Source organism: Bicyclus anynana, chromosome 21 (assembly GCF_947172395.1).
Source record: "Bicyclus anynana chromosome 21, ilBicAnyn1.1, whole genome shotgun sequence".
Taxonomy (NCBI): domain Eukaryota; kingdom Metazoa; phylum Arthropoda; class Insecta; order Lepidoptera; family Nymphalidae; genus Bicyclus; species Bicyclus anynana.
The window spans coordinates 4,646,936-4,664,210 of NC_069103.1; the positions used below are offsets into that span (position 1 = coordinate 4,646,936).

Genomic DNA, 17,275 nt, shown 5'->3' on the forward strand with positions numbered 1-17,275 from the left:
TATTACCGTTGAGCTATTGAGGCTTACTTATACTTCAAGTTAAATTCATGTAATTGGTACATTGGTTTTAATTATCATTAAGTAATTAAATCGAAATGAAACTATTGTTAGTACTTATTTATCAATCTTATTTTATTATTTGCAAGTGTATACATTCGTCAATTGCTTGTACATTGATAATGATACATTTATACATAACGATAACAAAGGTTAACAAAATAATATGGCACAAAAATTGTGACAAAAATATTTACTTACACGTAGTATTAAAACCTAATTATGTAATTAAATACTCACTTAGACTAGAAATCAACATAATACAATATACATCGAACATACATACTAAATAAATAATAAATATTTATATGTAGGTACAAATAACCCTCGTTAACTAGCCCGTCCCACAGGAAGCGTTAGCTTGTCTATTGTGAAAATATAAAAACTAGATGACGCCGATCGAATTATCCCCGCGTGGTTCCCGTTCCCGTAGGAATACGGGGATAATATATAGGCCTATAGCCGTCCTCGATAAATGGGTTATTAATACTGAAATAATTTTTAAAATCGGACCAGTAGTTACTGAGATTAGCGCGTTCAAGCAAACATATTTTTACCTCTATGATAGTATAAAGGACAACTGATGAATAATATTAATTACAATATACATATTAAATAAACCCTTAGACAAATTACAATTTGTAATTATTATATAATTTATTAATTCATACTTAATCACAAGCATCCATGCTATCACGGAAATATTTTCTAGTAGTGCGAATTGGACCCAAAGCCGTGGATGCAAAGGAGAGCCGCTACCCATACTCACTGTGCTTAATTAGACTGAGATCGCGCGGAAAATTAAAAAAAAAAACATTTGGAGGGAACATCTAAAATTATAGTGCAAATGTTAAAATAACTCAGTTTGATACTTGAATTATTTTTATATATAATTTTGTTTTTTTTTTTGTGTTTGACACATGCGTTTTTTTTTAGATTTTTTTTTTAATTTGCCGGGCAATTTTAGTCTCTTCTTTCAGCTACACTATAACTGCGTTTCTGCTGTGCTGACGTTCCATTCCACAAACGCGTATGTGCTGTCACCTTATCATAGAAAATTTCCGAAATAAAGCAAACAATGAGTAAAGTAACAAAATTAGCGTCATTATGACGTCACACGTCAAGACATTAGCTAGTCGTAACACCACACCTGCGTAGTGTGACCACAGCGTAGCGGCTTGTGACGCGACGTGACACATATGTTTTCTCATTAACCTCACCAGGTTTCGTTGAAAACGATAGTAAGTATTTGTTTAAGACATATAGGTCAATGATCGTAGACGTACAATGAATTTTGCCGCTCTGTAGCGCTCTCTATGTATCAAGTTTTTATAACTCTACAATGTGAGCTTCGAATTCGTATCTATCTCGATTTTGTTAGATGAGATGAGATAGGGGAAGGTAGAGACGAATAGAACAAACTCACACGAGTTTGTTATATTCGAAGGGAGATGCAGAGGCCTCATTAGTGCTTTGCATTGCGTCTTCGCAACAAATCTACGCATTATAGAGACGTATGTATACACCTCCGTTGCGATGACATGCGACGTCGCAGTGCAAGAGGAAGGCGCACGCATTCAGTCAGTCACAACAATGGTTTGAAACAAGTATAACACTGCAAAGTAGTAAAGTAGCTCCGTTGAAACGTCGCTGCGACGACGTAACGTAACCGCTAATGGGACTTGAAATGTCGTTAGACAATACCTAGCGCTACTAAAGTTGTTTCAAAATTCAAAAAAACTGATTTAAGTTCACCCTCGTACCTGTGCGTTTGAGGCTTAAATACGTCCATTGATTAGTTAGCTTGAATTACGGTGACAGTGTGCTAAGACCAACGCATCAAACTATTGCAGCAAGAGAGCATTAGTGTTGGCACACACACACGCTGCGGTTAGTTACGCTGCGGTCGAAATTCGGTCAAAAGGATAAGTCATTAATTCTGGGCATAACATTCAATAACCACTAATTCTGCATAACCCTTAGCAACAGGCTTATGTTTAATTGTGCGTCATTACCAGTTCGTAGTCGCCACTCAACCAAATGATAAGGACCTCCTTGAATGGGAAGCGTCTGGCAGTCCGAAAATAAAGCAAATACGTTACTTATCTACGAGCTCTAAATATATAATTTGAAATATATTTGAATACGAATTTTATCTTCTTACCTCTACATTAAATATTATAAAACTTTAGGACTATTTTATAAATTTATCAAAATTTATTCAAATGTTTAATAATTTATGTTATGTAAATAATTTGTTATTTAATTCATTTTATTTGTAAATTGTAATCTATTCATTTATTCAATCTTCGAGATAATTCGAGCCTCTGGCAGTTCCTTCGATGACTGCAGCAACCTACTAAATTATCCACTATTTTATATACAAATACTCAATCCAAATATAAAATGTAAATACCCCCACTTTCACTCTAAATATGCCGATTTCGTTTCTACGCGTTTTATTCTGTAACTGCGAATAGGTATATCAAATCTATGGTGCGACTTTGTAAACATCGTTAAACGGAAATAGGTGCGCCGGTTTATACGAAAATAGTATTTTTATTTACATTTCAGACAAGGTAGGTGACTGTGTTGGTCGTTGAGGGGAAAATGTCAACGTTTGTAATAATTTAGATTACTAAGCCATCGGTTTAAGCCATCGGGCACACTGATACATTTTAAATGTTTTTTTCAAATAATTCCAAAAATTAGTCATATCTTCGAAATGACTACATTCTTTTTGCAGACGCAGCTGATAATAAAAAAAAACAAATGAAAAAGGTGCACACATTCAAGCACACAGACAAGAACGTTGCATTTAGTTCCTTTTTCATTTTTTTATAAAACAATCAGGACCTTATTTATGTATGACTAGCAAACAATTGCGACTTCGTTCAATTGAAATTAAGTTTTTCACAAATCCCGCGGATCCATGTATTAGAAGTCTGCTTAATTTATTTAAGACTGCTTATACTATTTGCGAATTAGACCTTTTTAGACCAGACAAATATTAAAAAAATTACTTTATCCCCTAGAGCTTAGAATGATCGTTTAGTCCCGCTGTGGAACGATATTATGTCAGCGTTTTTGAGGAAGAGTTATGAAACGGATTATAAGACTACCAACCGCAAAATTGGTGGTTTTGTTGTAGGGATAACGTGAATTCATGGAATTATAATTATATTATAATCGGCCGAAATTCCTAAAATTTTTACGATAAAATATAATATATATAATATATATTATAGAAATACTTCCTCAAAATGGTGTTTCTACATAGTATAAGTAAAACACGTTTCATTAAATAACTAGAAATTAAAATATCTTTGACACTTTGTCCATTTAGCAGGTATACCAGGTATTTGGGAGTTTACAAGTTTGGTAGGTATTCTTTTTTTGTTACCTGCACAAAAAATACATAATAATTATGCTATCTTCAATAGCACAAACCAATGGTAGGTTTCCTAATGTGAATGTTTTTCTTCTGTAGGAGATTACCGCTTTACAGGTGGGTTTATTCCGTCAATCCATAATGGATTGTCGTACAAAACAATAGACATGTCACTTAGCAGATAACTTATTTGGTGAACATCCCTCGTACAGTCCAACTTCCACTGTGTGGTTCGCGACTTCTTCATCGTCACCCCCCACCGCTAGGTGGCGTTCCACAACACCCGAGATACAGTCCAACCAACCCCTCTTGAACATTGCTTTTATCACACGTTTTCGGAAAACGACCAGCAGTAAAAATATTAATAATCCTTGCAACATATTGAATATGTCTATGATGGCCCTGAAACATAAATGAAGGTTTTATTACATTGATAACAGCACTCGTTACAGATAACAGAAATATCTATTTTCATAGCTTTTTTCAATCTATAGTTTCTACACGTTCCAGTAAACAATGCTCCATTGTGAAGCTATACAAATATACCTATTTATAATATATAATGTTTACGTATCTATTTAACATATAGACGAGCATATGAATATTTTCGTGAACGAACTTAGCGACTCGATAATTTGAAAATTACGTAAATTGTAAATTAACGGAAATTTGGATACTTTGGTTTTTAAATATTGTGGAAAACTGTTTTTAGTGGTGAATAGACACTAAATAAAGAAACTAATTTTCAAAGCAGTATTTTTTTTTAAATTACAGGCAAAAAACAAAGAAACTGATAAAAGTATAGATGATGTCGAAAATTATTACATTGATGACTAGTTTGAATGTCACAGAGAATTTGGTTATTTTTTGAAAATTCTTTACTGAATATCCGAGTCCTATACTCGGATTTTCAGTAAAGAATTCACGAAGAAATATTTTGTTAGGAGTAAGTGAATTACTTACCATATAATGTGAGGTTTGCTTAATGAACTGATCATTTCAAATACCCACGGCAAACCCATTACAATAATAAGTCGAACTGTCATAACGAACCTACAACCACAAAAAGTTATACAGTAAATGTTATCTAAAAATATTATTATTTAAATATTTTTCATTAAGTTTACTTGCAAAGCTTATACTTATTTATTTATTATTTTACTTGCAAAGATATGAAATACGTACTTATACTTGAGTGCTCTCAAGTGGGTGGATGAGAAAGATATCTTCCAAAGGTGAAACGAGATATAAAGAAATATGCAGATGTTTGTAAGGATCAAGATTGTCATGACACTGTACATGTAATGCCATTGCACGCGCATATCTGTAATAGAAAATTATTACGTTAACACCCATATCATTTACATTTGTTTGTGTTGGTTGGAAGTTTAAATCGCAAAAAAGGCAAATCGTTGACCGCTAGCTACACTGGCGTAGTTAAATACAAAAAATTACCCGAATGAAAATTTAAAGTTATTCATGAAGTTGACTTGTTAAAAATTATATTTTTTTGAACAATATTCTTTTAATTGTTAATTATAGTTGTGTACTTTCGTAATTCCTTTTATTTTTTAATTAGCCCTTAGAACTGCTGCGTCTTTTCCACGGTGGATGGTGTGGGAGTATTATTTTTACGCAACTGTCTTAAAAATGTTTATGCCTTACGTTGCGAGGCTATTTAATTTATTACGGAATACACATACCAATGATGGAGTTTTCAGTACTTGGTTTTCTTTATACAAAAGGAACTTAGGTAAATAAAATTAAACATTTTAAGTACTTACTATAGAACCAGCAAGTGTTTAAACCAATACCAGGCTTGCGATGGTAGCCCGGGAGGAAGTTGACAATAGCCATCGCAACCGTCAGTACTGTCGGACATCCCCAAGCGTACAGGGCGTACCAGATGAAAGTCTTCCAACCGTAGTCCGTGATAGTTGGACGTCTAAAATTAAGCAATTCTATTAGCTTAGTGAAACAACTGCCGGCATTGATTTAGCTCAACAAACAATGTAGATTTATGGCTACCATTCTAAGAAAAGTATATTTAATGTTATTTTATAATACAGGTAGAATGGAGTTATTACAAAACGTGATTCATAATAGAAATTGATTTTCAACAGACAAACTGTGATTCCTTTAAAATCATTCAGCGATTTTCGTGTTTATAGACAAAGTTATTGCAGCAATTTTTATTTCACGTTAAAAATTATATACGTACTGGCAATACGTATTTGTTCGCTTTAAAACCATGAAAAAAAAACGCTTTTCTCCTTGGATCATTATACTACTCGTTGAAAACCACAACAAAATCGATTGCGTAATATAAAAGTTGTAAGCGTACCAACGCGGGGAGCGCACTTGTTTTATACTATGTAAAGTAGGCAGCATATAAATAAATAATGAAAATTTTAGTGGTTACATCATGTGGCGCCTAAATCCGTTCATTAATATTTATGCGGCTGGGATTATTAGGCAGCTACCTATATTATTTACGGCTCGGTAGATGTTTTGTATGCTGATTTGAAATCAGCAAGACGAATACCACATAAAACATCTAGATATGTAGGTACTTCTCATTCCAACATTGTTTGATCGTTTAGTCTTGACATAAATCGTGTAGACATTTGAATAGACTATGCTCCTATATTAAGTAAATGCAAATTGGAATTAAATATTCATAAGGCGTCAAAATTTTAATGTGTGTATTATACGTACCTAATTAGGTTCAATATATTATAAAAATGTCGTATCACAGAGTGTTGTCACACTCCTTCGAAACGGCTTGACCGATTTTAATGACACGAGAATATTATATATATTTATTAGTTATGAGGATATGTCGTTAATATTTTCCACCCACCCCCATTCTAATACGTGATTTTAGTATTTTTTGTATGTAAGAAATTTATATGGCTAAACAACATTAAAGGTAAGTAGTAAAGTAAAATTCATGAAGCTAATTTTTATTGGTGGTTATGATAATCAGTTGACAGTAAATTATGAAATAGTAGATTGGATCATGGAAAAGCATGAAATAAACCCTTATCAATATGCATATTTCTATCTCTGTTTTATAGTGCGACATTTCTATGGATCGGTAAATAACATAAAAAAGGTTGTCCTTGCTGCAAGGATACCTACTGTCAGCATTAATAGTATTTTTTATTCATTGAATTTAAATTAAATTATTGTTTCATTGACTTGTAAATGATTTATTTTTATTATATGTTTATAAGTCTGTATTAACAAAAAAAATAAATATAAAATATATAATAAAATATAAAATATACCTTTATATTCATCAAAATACTGCTTTAATAGCAGGTGATATTTGTGGACGGGAATAAAATCCCAGAGTTCCTAATCCTAAATTGATTCCCTACCCCTAAGACTGTTGTCAGACTCTCGAGCAAGGAATACGTTATTATGATAGTCATTAAGATATAAAAAAATAAGTACCTACCCAAATATAATATGGTATATAATTTAGTATTTAACGAAGATAGTATGCTAAAATTTAATATAGATACAAATGACAACATTCGATTTATTATGCAGACGCTTAATAGGAAAAATAGGATAATTTTCAATATTGATTGATAAATCATTATTGAATCCTAATGATTAGTTTCTAGATGAATTGCTATCTACGAGGACATTATAAATTATACGCATCACCGGCCAACCTTGTCTTATTGTAATACTGACCTTAAATTCAAAAGAATCTGTATAGATATCGCGTTTGTCCAAAAGAAGCTTGCGATTAAAAAGAAGTAGATGAAGAAACCTGAAACAAATACAATATTATGGATTTCAAACGAAACATTAAGTTAATATACAAACTCAAACGTTTGTACCCTAAACACGCTAACTCGCATGAGTATTAGCCTGGTGAGTCTAAACTCTAGGGAAAAATACTGTTCTTTTCTGCCATTGTTTGCCAATTGCCAAGCGATTTAGTGTTCTGGTACGGTTGTCGTGTAGAAACCGAAAAGGGGTTTGGATTTTAATCCTCCTAACAAGTTAGCCCGCTTCCATCTTAGACTGCCATCTACCATCAGGTGAGATTGTAGTCAAGAACTACCTTGTAGATAAATTAAAAAAAAATTGCCATTCCGACACAGAGCAAATCTATATAGACGACTTTGCGTATTTTAATACCTATTTAGATTGTCTGTCTGACTGTTTTCAATGATAATAGATGTTAGCTAATATGCACACAAATACCTATCATGTTATACAACAAACGCATTCACGTGTTAATAGGTATACAAATATTTGCAAGCATCAAGATTGGTTTGACGCAGTATTTGCGTTTCTTGAAAGTCTAGTCAATATTTTTGGATGTTGACATCCGCTATTTGAAATAACACAAAATAATTAAAAAAAAAACAGAATCCGTCAGGGCTTCTGGCTTAAATGAATTGATGGTCCGAGGTCAGGCATGAGAAATAAATACCCTTATATAGTTTTATCGTAATATGATTAATTGAAGATGATTATTATTGATAGGTGTAATTATTATTATAATAATGTCGAAATAAGGAGCGATTAAAAAAACTATTTCACAAATGATTTCATCAATGGGAAGCTAAATTATCATCGGGTAACATAAGCTTATGTCATCCCTGTATTCCCACAATAACGGTAAATATAGGTGACACCGCGGGAAGCTCGCTGTTCTTTAAAAATAAAAATTACCTCTTGCAGCACACAGTCCCATATCAGAGTACGGTATATCCAACTTCAACACGCCCAAAATGCCGAGACCAAGCGCTAGACTTGCGCAAAAGTTAATTATACTTTTCCCTTGTAAGTCCCTGAAACATGAGAGGTAGTTCAGAATCTAAAAATATCATCATTAACAGTCTATTTTTAACCATCTTGAAAAAAGGAGGAGGTTCTCTGTACGAATCTGTTTTATTTTTATTACAGTGCTAAGCCCGTGGCGTGTTAATTCAAGCCGTTTCTGAAAGAACACTGTCTGAAAAACCTAAATCCTTATGATATCTTTACATGGCTTGAATTAATACATCATCGGATTAGCACCGCCTTCAAATTGATCAGTAGGTAATCAACAGCACAGCAGCAGGCACATACTTAATAAGGTTTTATTTATCGCTTTTTAGTTTAGTCGGTACGTTTCATGGTTTTAATTTTTTTATTATAACTTTTTTAAAGGTCCAGTACAAGGCCAGGCGTCCCTCCTTATAGGACAGGGGATATGGAGCTTAGACCCACCATGCTGCTCCAATACGGGCACAGGAATGCTTTGCTTATATAACGCATAATATTATTACTGAAGTCCGGCCACTCAGTGTTTGCGTTTCTGTTCTGTTTCGTTCTTCAGGTCGTGATCGAATGGGCGACGTTACTTTGAATTGGCGGCAAAACTTGAAATATATTTTATTAATCTTAATAATGAGTAATAACATTAATAAAAAAAAAAGGCAACTTACAATAAACGTTTTAATTTTGAGCTAAAATTATTAATAATTAATTAACAAATATAAAAAGGTGACAATGACATGTGTCACAAACGCAATCTCTGAGCGGCCGGACTTTAGCAGATGTTAAGGATAATGACCGGGACTGTCGCCTTAACGTGCTTTTCGAGGCACGGGGGTGAGTTCGTGGTTCGATTCCCACCCACTATAGGTATCTACTATTATAATAACACAATATTTTCTGACTTATTGGAGGACAACGAGAGTATTGGTCATTTTAGAAATGTGTAGTAAGTACGTAAGTATTCTTTAACTAGCGAATGCCCGCGACTTCGTCCGAGTGGAATTTAGTTTTTAACAAATTCCGCGGGAACCGTGGATTTTTCTGGGATGAAAAGTAGCCTATGTGTTAATCCAGAGTAAAATCTATTTACATTCCAAATTTCAGCCAAATCGCTTCAGTAGCCGCGGCGTAAAAGAGGAACAAACATACTTACACACTTTCACACTTACACACAAACTTTCGCCTTTATAATATTAGTAGGATAGTAGGATAATAAAAAAATACGTGTGGCAACCGGGTACTACCGCGGTAAAGTTATTGCATAGCGTTTTATGCAGTATTTTTGTTTCTTTAGAGAATAATAAAAAGTAAAAAAATAAATAAATAAAATAAAAATAATAAATGTGTTTATGGATTCGAACCCTGGTTTAATAAGTTTTGGTTTCACACCACTTGTCCAGTTGAGTCGATATGACAACGTTGAAATATGGTAATTTGATGCACAGCTTGGGTGTTAGGTTTATTTTCGTTACCGAATTTCTTGATTCGGTCGCCGCGTTCAAAGCCCGCTATAAAAGCTATGCAATAGCTTAACTTCTAATAGATACTATGTGCTGTTTTTCGTGTGTATATTTTAATTAATAGGTCTAGGTAACTACTAGGCACTACACTCTGGCACTAACTATCTGTAATAATGATTACTATTTCTTTACAAGTTAGCCCTTGACTACAATCTCACCTGATGGTAAGTGACGATGCAGTCTAAGATGGAATCGGGCTAACTTGTTAGGAGGAGGATGAAAATCCACACCCCTTTCGGTTTCTACACGGCATCGTACCGGAACGCGTAATCGCTTGGCGGTACGTCTTTGCTGGTAGGGTGGTCACTAGCCACGGCCGAAGCCTCCCACCAGCCAGACCTGGACAAATTAAGAAAATCTCAATCTGCCCAGCCTGGAATCGAACCCATGCCACTGCGCGACGGAGGCCGTCAAAATACTACTTTACTATTTGTTTTGATTTTTGGTTTCAATCCAGAAATAAATTAGATAATTAAAGAATGTTTTTTTTTTTTTTTATTGGTTTGCTAAACTGGCACAAATACTTAATCTAACATATATTAAAAAATAGCTTCTTCTCATCCTCACGTAATTGTGCCTACTTGAACGCAAATTATTTACTTACTGTAATCAAAAAGAAAAAAGACAAAGAAAAAAAAAAAAAGACAAACAACAAAAAATAAATGCGAAGAAGAAATCCATTTAAGGAAACCTAGTCTTAATACTGCTATTTGAGTCACTGAAGATATCTATACGGTCTCGGACACTGTTTGCAAAAGATTGCATGCGGTATATTGGACTATGCTGACCAAGATTGGTCTTAGTATATGGCAAACAAAACGTTTTACGGTTATGTAGGCGGCTTCCTCTGCGAGGTACTGTAAACTTTAAGCGTTCAAGCAACTCTGGTGCATCAATGAGATCTCTCAAAATCTTGGCCAAAAAAATTACGTCTGTAATTTTTCTGCGCTCCATGAGTGATCTCATTTTGTAATGCTTAAGTTGTGAGAGAATAGTTGCCTACATTTCAGGTCCGCGTATGACAAGTGATAAAGAAAACGTTTTTGGATGCGTTCTAGTTTGTCACTGTGCACTTGATACCCTGGACTCCATACCGTACTACAGTATTCCAGAATACTGCGAACAATACTGTTGAAGACGAGTATTGACAAATTAGAATCATTGAATATTTTCATTTGTCTATATACCAATCCCGATATCTTAGATGCCTTTGATGTTATGTGTTCAACATGTTCACGAAAATTTAACTTAGAATCTACAATGACCCCCAAATCCCTAATACTAAAAACTTCTTTAAGAGCAAAATTATTAATTTTATAAACATAATTAGTTGTTGTTTTCTTTCTGGTAAATTTAATGTGGTAACATTTATCTATGTTCAAAAACATGCCATTTCTAGTGCACCAGGAATAAATCATATCGATATCGCCTTGTAATTTATCTGCATCGTCTTGGCTATCAATAGTTTTGTATATTTTTATATCATCTGCAAACATTTTGAATTTTGAGTTTAAGTTTAAGGCCAAATCATTTATAAATATTAAAAAAAAGGTAGGACCGAGATGTGAACCTTGAGGAACACCTGATGGAATATTACTTTTGTAGGATTTATAACCATTGACAGCAACAAGTTGCGATCGATTTTCTAGATAAGACTCGCACCACCGTAATAATGAACTTACGTTTTTAGTTTTTATTTCCGGTTTAAGGTTATCGTGCGACAACGAAAAACCATTCTGTCATTGATTGATCTCAAATACGAATTCCTACTAAACTACAGATAAAAACATCAGCCAAGCAAAGCACGACTCAGATTAGCGCTTCGAAGGTTCCTAATGAATTATGTGGGGAATAGTGTGAATAGTAATCGCATATTTTCTTTTTTTTAAAAGTACCTAACTAATCAATCAATCAATTTATTTATTTGCAGATACATGCATTATATACAGGTGGTCGGTAGATGTAGATGGTAAATGTATCTTGCCAATTTGGCATGCAAATTATTTATTAAGTATTTAATGATTCAAATGACAATTTCACCATTGTGAAATGGTGAAATTGTAATAATGTAATAATGTCTTCGGTATTTCCTTTGCAAGTCTTATAAGACGTTGCTTCTTGCCAAATACCATGATCCATGCACATCAGGAATTATCCTATTGTTTGATTCCCTTTCTAGTACCTATTAATTAAATGTAAGACGCGTTTAAAAGATGTGGTCGTATCTTTTAAATGCGTTGAGAGAAGTTAAATTTTTTCACAAATTCCATGTGCGCCAAAATATGAGGGCCGAATTATTTGAAGGGATTTGAGTGGGTTATTTTAACTTTCATCTCCGTCTTTCCTTTTGAGGCGCGGAACCCTAAAAATCATGAAATCGGGTCGATGTCATTTATGTACATAGCAATCGATTGACGTGAACGTATTTCTCCGTAATACACTTTCGAGCTATATTTAAGACAGTGATTGACGTCGAGTGCTTGAGATAAGTCCTTGGGCCCAGACTTAAAATACTTACTTATTCATGACGATACTAATCAAAGTGTGTGTGATATTCACGGCAAGGCGGACAAATTTTGAATTTCAAAACTTTAGAGCACGGACTACCTAGAATAGATGATAGTTTTTAAAATTGTATATAAATTAAGAGTTTGCTAATAGTATAGCAATTTTGTAAAAGGAACAGGGTATCTGCGATCATTACTTTCGGAGCTACAGGGAGTTAAAGGGTCAGATTTGCGGCACTGCCGCGGATCCCTGAAAAACGCCTCATACAAAATGGCACGAACTAATGACGTAGTAGGTAATGATCGTTACATTTGTATGTGCGTTCAAACAAAATTATGAATATCTTTGTTATTTGTGCGTTTATGTTTATAGTTCATATATTAAAAAATGTCACATCTAATGTAAGGAAGCTGAAACTGTATGAATTTTCATCTAATTAAGATAAAAGATTTTTAATATATTTTGAAATTTTATAATCTCTTTTATTTTGCAAATATCCCGACAATCTTTGCTTTTTATGTATAAATTAGTTAACATTGACCTTATTTACCCGAATGTATCATAAAAATCAATATATTCAAACCTAGTCATCATCCCCATTTGTTACCGACGACTGGAATACAAGCTATCGCAAAACAGACTAGGTGAAAAGTGAAAAGTATGCCTACATAGGTACTGTCTGTTTGTCTGTTTATCTTTGGAAAGGCCGGGCCAATTTTAATGGGTCTTACACCGGATGATAGGGGATGAAGATAGAGGAGGTTATTGAGCAACATTAAGGCTATTGTTCATCTCGGAAAAACGAACAGTTTCCGCGGAAATTATGAAAAAAATAATTTAATTCGAAGCATGCATCAATGAATGAAAGTAAGTGTTGGTTGGTGTGAAGGTGGACTGACGACATCAAACGAGTCGCAGGGATTCGCTGGATACAGGCGGCTCAGGATTGTGATGTTTGGAAGTCCCTACAAAAGGCCTATGTCCTGCAGTGGACGTCCATCGGCTGATATGATGATAATGAATTTCATTTGTAGTAGGTACTTGAAGTACTTGATATATTCGTATATTACTAACCTCATTTCAGGCAACACACAGTACACTATCACCGTTAACATCAAGAACAGGACAGATACAAGCATGCAGTAGCCGAGGATACTCTCATCTATGATTTTCTCTTCCACCTCGTCGCACACCACCGCGGACCTCTCGTTGGAGTTCAGGGTCCCGTTCGTTATACAGAACCTGTGAAGTTTCAGTTACCTTTTCTTTACCTTTTTAAGTAACATGATCATGCCTTATCTAGATATACTAACATTATAAAGAGATCAAGTTGGGAGTTTGTAGGGGGTAATCTTTGAATCTACTGAACCGATTTTGAAATTTTCATTACTTATGGAAAGTCACTTTATTTGTGAGTTTCAAAGGCTATATTTTATCACCGTATACCTCCGGGAACGAGATTTACGCGGATAAAACCGCGGGACCTACTGGTAGACCGAGAGGCTGCGATTGAAACCTCATTTTACGAAGGCTGAAAAGTTTTTTAGCCTCTGAGCCCCAATTGCCAGTCACGCTTGGCTTCGCGGCAACCCAACTAAAAATGGGTCTATGAGTCTGGTGGCTAGCGAAATGATTCCTCATGATATCTTGGAGACAATATCAAAAAATTATGCTCTATATTGCCATAATAAGGCTGCAGATAAAGGGTCTTTATACCCCCCGATCCTAATATCAGTTGTAGACAAAGACGCCCGAAAAATGTCCTTTACGATTCTGACGACGATGACGCTTCTAAGGCTACACTAATATAAGCAACACAGCTTCTTCGCGGGCAAAGTCGAGGTCTCCGATTTCTCATTGGAGCGTCAGGACCGATACACTCAGCCCAAAACAACCTTCCCAAACGGCCTAAGGCGAGATTCGAGTATCATGAAGTCAACCTTAGATACCATCTCATCATCTTGTTCCGCCTTACCAGGCCTTCCGGGCCTTACCAGGCGTTAATTTAATTAACGGAGGCCGGTAAAATAAACTGTTAATGATGATATATTCAAAATGGCGAATTAAAAAAAGCTCTCTAAGTTCAGCAATGCATTGATTAACGCAGTGTCGCAAATAACAAACGCGGCAATAATTTAACACGAGGTGACCCGCTTAAAAATATCTTACTTATTTACTTACACATTTGCTTCCACTTGCGGCTCTAATCCAAACAAAAGCACAAGTCTTCCATCATCGGTGACCAAAAACTTATAATCAGATTGGTTAAAATGATACACAACGTCACAGGAAAGCTTCGTTGGTGTTGTGATGTTGTTGGCAATGTCCACGCAGCGGTTCTCAACGTCTGCCATCACACCCTGGCCTGGTTTGCAGCAGTACGAGTCCTCAGGCTCGCAGGCAATCAACGCAAACGCCGCGAAATATACAGCGAAAACCAGCTTCATTTTAATTACCATTGTAATATAGCACAGTGAAAGTTCTCTTATACATTAACGACTTATTGAAAATAATGTCTGCTTATCGTATTTTTAAAACCTACTTATGAGTTTAAAATTATTTTGGTTCGAATATTAAGTTGACCGTTTTGTAAATGTACAGCTCAATTTATAAATATTAACATTAAAATTGAAATATCGGGCTTAAAAAGTTTTAATAGAGTTGTACTTAATTTTTTTTTAGAGTTGCACTTTTAGTTATAAATTTATTTTCCTGCAAACACATGAGCTGTAGATATTGTCCATAAAAATATGTTTTGTTTTTTTTTATCAATATTTTATTTACACTTTTTAAAATAATATGTCGGCAACATTTTGGGTACAACTATCGTATTCACTTTTTTTGTATTAATTATCAAGTATTAACATTAGGTTAAAGTTCCCATTTGTATTTATACTAACACAATATTGTCACAATATGATATTTTTTCATTTATTTATTTAACACTTATTTTTTTTATAATTACGTCAATATTTTGTCGCTTGATAGTGATATTTTACGCGTACGGCTGGTTATGAAGCCGGTGTAATACTAAAGGTGTGAAGTTTACAGCTACCATCATGTTGTGATTAATATAATGTAACAGTGATTCACTGAAAATATGTTATTAACAATTTAGTTATGGTGAATGGAGTCTTGTAATGGTTGTAATGAGATTCTCGAGTCCTATTGTGGTTTTACGTTATTAGTAATCAGCATATAGGTCCGATTATGGTATCTAGGTTACCTAGGTATGGTTTTCGCTATACCTAAGTTATTTTTACTTGGCAACTCAAGACTAACACATTGAAATATGTGCGTTAGCTTTTAGCGTTCTCTGTTCTGTGGTGTTATCTTTGAAGCGAAAGAAATGACGTAGCATTAAAAAGCGGCTGAAAATGACGCTTTAGACCGGCAGCATACAGTATAGCTTGGCAAATTTGTTCGTAACACTCCCGATGGTCCGCGCGGGCCGGGAGGGGGCTAGCGATGCCCCGCGCGCACGACTTCATAGCCACGCAGTCCTTCCCCCCGTCACGCGCATATCATGGGAGTGTCATCAACGAACTTGCCAAGCTATGGTTTTTCGAATTCGTTTTCCTAATGCGTTATTACGATTTGGAATTCTGTGAGACTACCGCAGACTTTACGTTTTTCTTGATTCGGAATGTATATTATCGCAAGGGCTCTCATTCATTACGTACAGGCTGAATTTGTTCGTTTGGAAAAAACGAACACGTGCGTCAGTTAATGCATTTTATATTGGTTTCATTCATTCGGTTTTCTGAACACGGAAAACGGATTCGGAAAAAAACGCATGTATGCGGCTGGACCTATTGCGTTTATTTAAACACACCTAGCCGATGCGCCGTGGTCTTATCCCCGTCCCCGTTCCTGTCCGAATAGGGGAATAAAATATAGCCTATGTTCATCAGGGATAGTGTAGGATTCTAATAGTAAAAAAAAATTTCAAAAAGATCCAGTAGTTTCAGAGCCTATTCAATTCAAACAACAAAACAAAATCAAACAATAATCTTTATAATATTTTTATACCTATCTAATAGAATATATTGTGTTGATATTTTTTCTATACATTAGTAGGTAGAGGTACATTGAATGTGTTGAGATGCTAGGGAAATCTATTCAGTAGGTACCTACCTGAAAGAAAGAATGAAAATTCAAATATAAACCACACACCTTATCTAGGAACATAAATGTATTGCTATTTTCCTGAATTTGTTACTGACCTACTCTGTAGCAAAAGCTGTGATAAGATAAAGGGAAGTGGTAAAAACCTAAATTAAATAATATACTTTAAATATAGCCTATAAATATACCTTGTCTACGCATCGCTACTTTTTAAGCCAAAATTCCCACGGGAACGAGATATACCCAAAATAACTAACTCCGAAGTGATACTCTAATCATAGGTGTTTTATACAATATGCCCATTAGGCCTTGAATACGTCCAAACAGAAGGATAAGGGTAATTTTTTTTGGATGAGCATGGAAAATATACTTTTTAACCGACTTCAAAAAAGGAGGAGGTTCTCAATTCGACGCGTTTTTTTTAATGTTTGTTACTTCATAACTTCGTCATTTATTAACCAACTGTGGAATTCAGTTTTTCACAAATCCTGAGGGAACCATGAATTTTTCCGGGATGAAAAGGCATAGGCTGTGTTAATCCTGAGTAAAATCTATTTAATTTCAGCCAAATCGCCGCAAAATTGACAAAGTTTCATACAAACTTTCATTCCCTATTTTATCCTCTTAGGGGTAAAATTTATCATAATCCTTTCTTAGCAGATGCCTACGTCATAACATCTACCTTTAAGCCAAATTTCATCCCGACCCGTCCAGTCACCTTTAAGTTTTATATATTTAGATTTTGAAAATGAGAGTATACTTCCAGATTGGTCCCATTTCATTTTCATGAAAATCGGTGTAGTAATTTTGTGTTAAAATTAAAATAACTGAAATACGTCTTTGAATGTCGGTTCCATTTTTATGTTAAAAAGATTAA

At 34.6% G+C, this 17,275-nt stretch overlaps 1 protein-coding gene across 1 annotated transcript; it reads right to left on the minus strand.

The window, feature by feature from the left end:
• Window positions 1-111: 111 nt before the first annotated feature.
• LOC112047490 (G-protein coupled receptor Mth2) lies at window positions 112-15,277 on the minus strand. Its single transcript, XM_024084620.2, has 8 exons — window positions 14,452-15,277; window positions 13,345-13,512; window positions 8,153-8,271; window positions 7,160-7,238; window positions 5,233-5,393; window positions 4,634-4,772; window positions 4,412-4,501; window positions 112-3,850 (listed from the first exon to the last, which is right to left on the minus strand). Exons 1-8 carry the CDS (start codon window positions 14,727-14,729, stop codon window positions 3,619-3,621), a joined length of 1,266 nt encoding a protein of 421 aa, XP_023940388.2. The 5' UTR covers window positions 14,730-15,277; the 3' UTR covers window positions 112-3,618.
• Between the last annotated feature and the right edge of the window lie 1,998 nt (window positions 15,278-17,275).

Excerpts from the sequence above, each read along its gene's own strand:
- LOC112047490 (XM_024084620.2), bottom strand. The coding sequence starts at position 14,729 with ATGGTAATTAAAATGAAGCTGGTTTTCGCTGTATATTTCGCGGCGTTT. Across the intron at positions 13,513-14,451 it reads CCGCAAGTGGAAGCAAATGT|GTTCTGTATAACGAACGGGA; the intron begins GTAAGTAAATAA and ends GAAACTTCACAG. Across the intron at positions 8,272-13,344 it reads TGTGTGTTGCCTGAAATGAG|GGACTTACAAGGGAAAAGTA; the intron begins GTTAGTAATATA and ends CTCATGTTTCAG.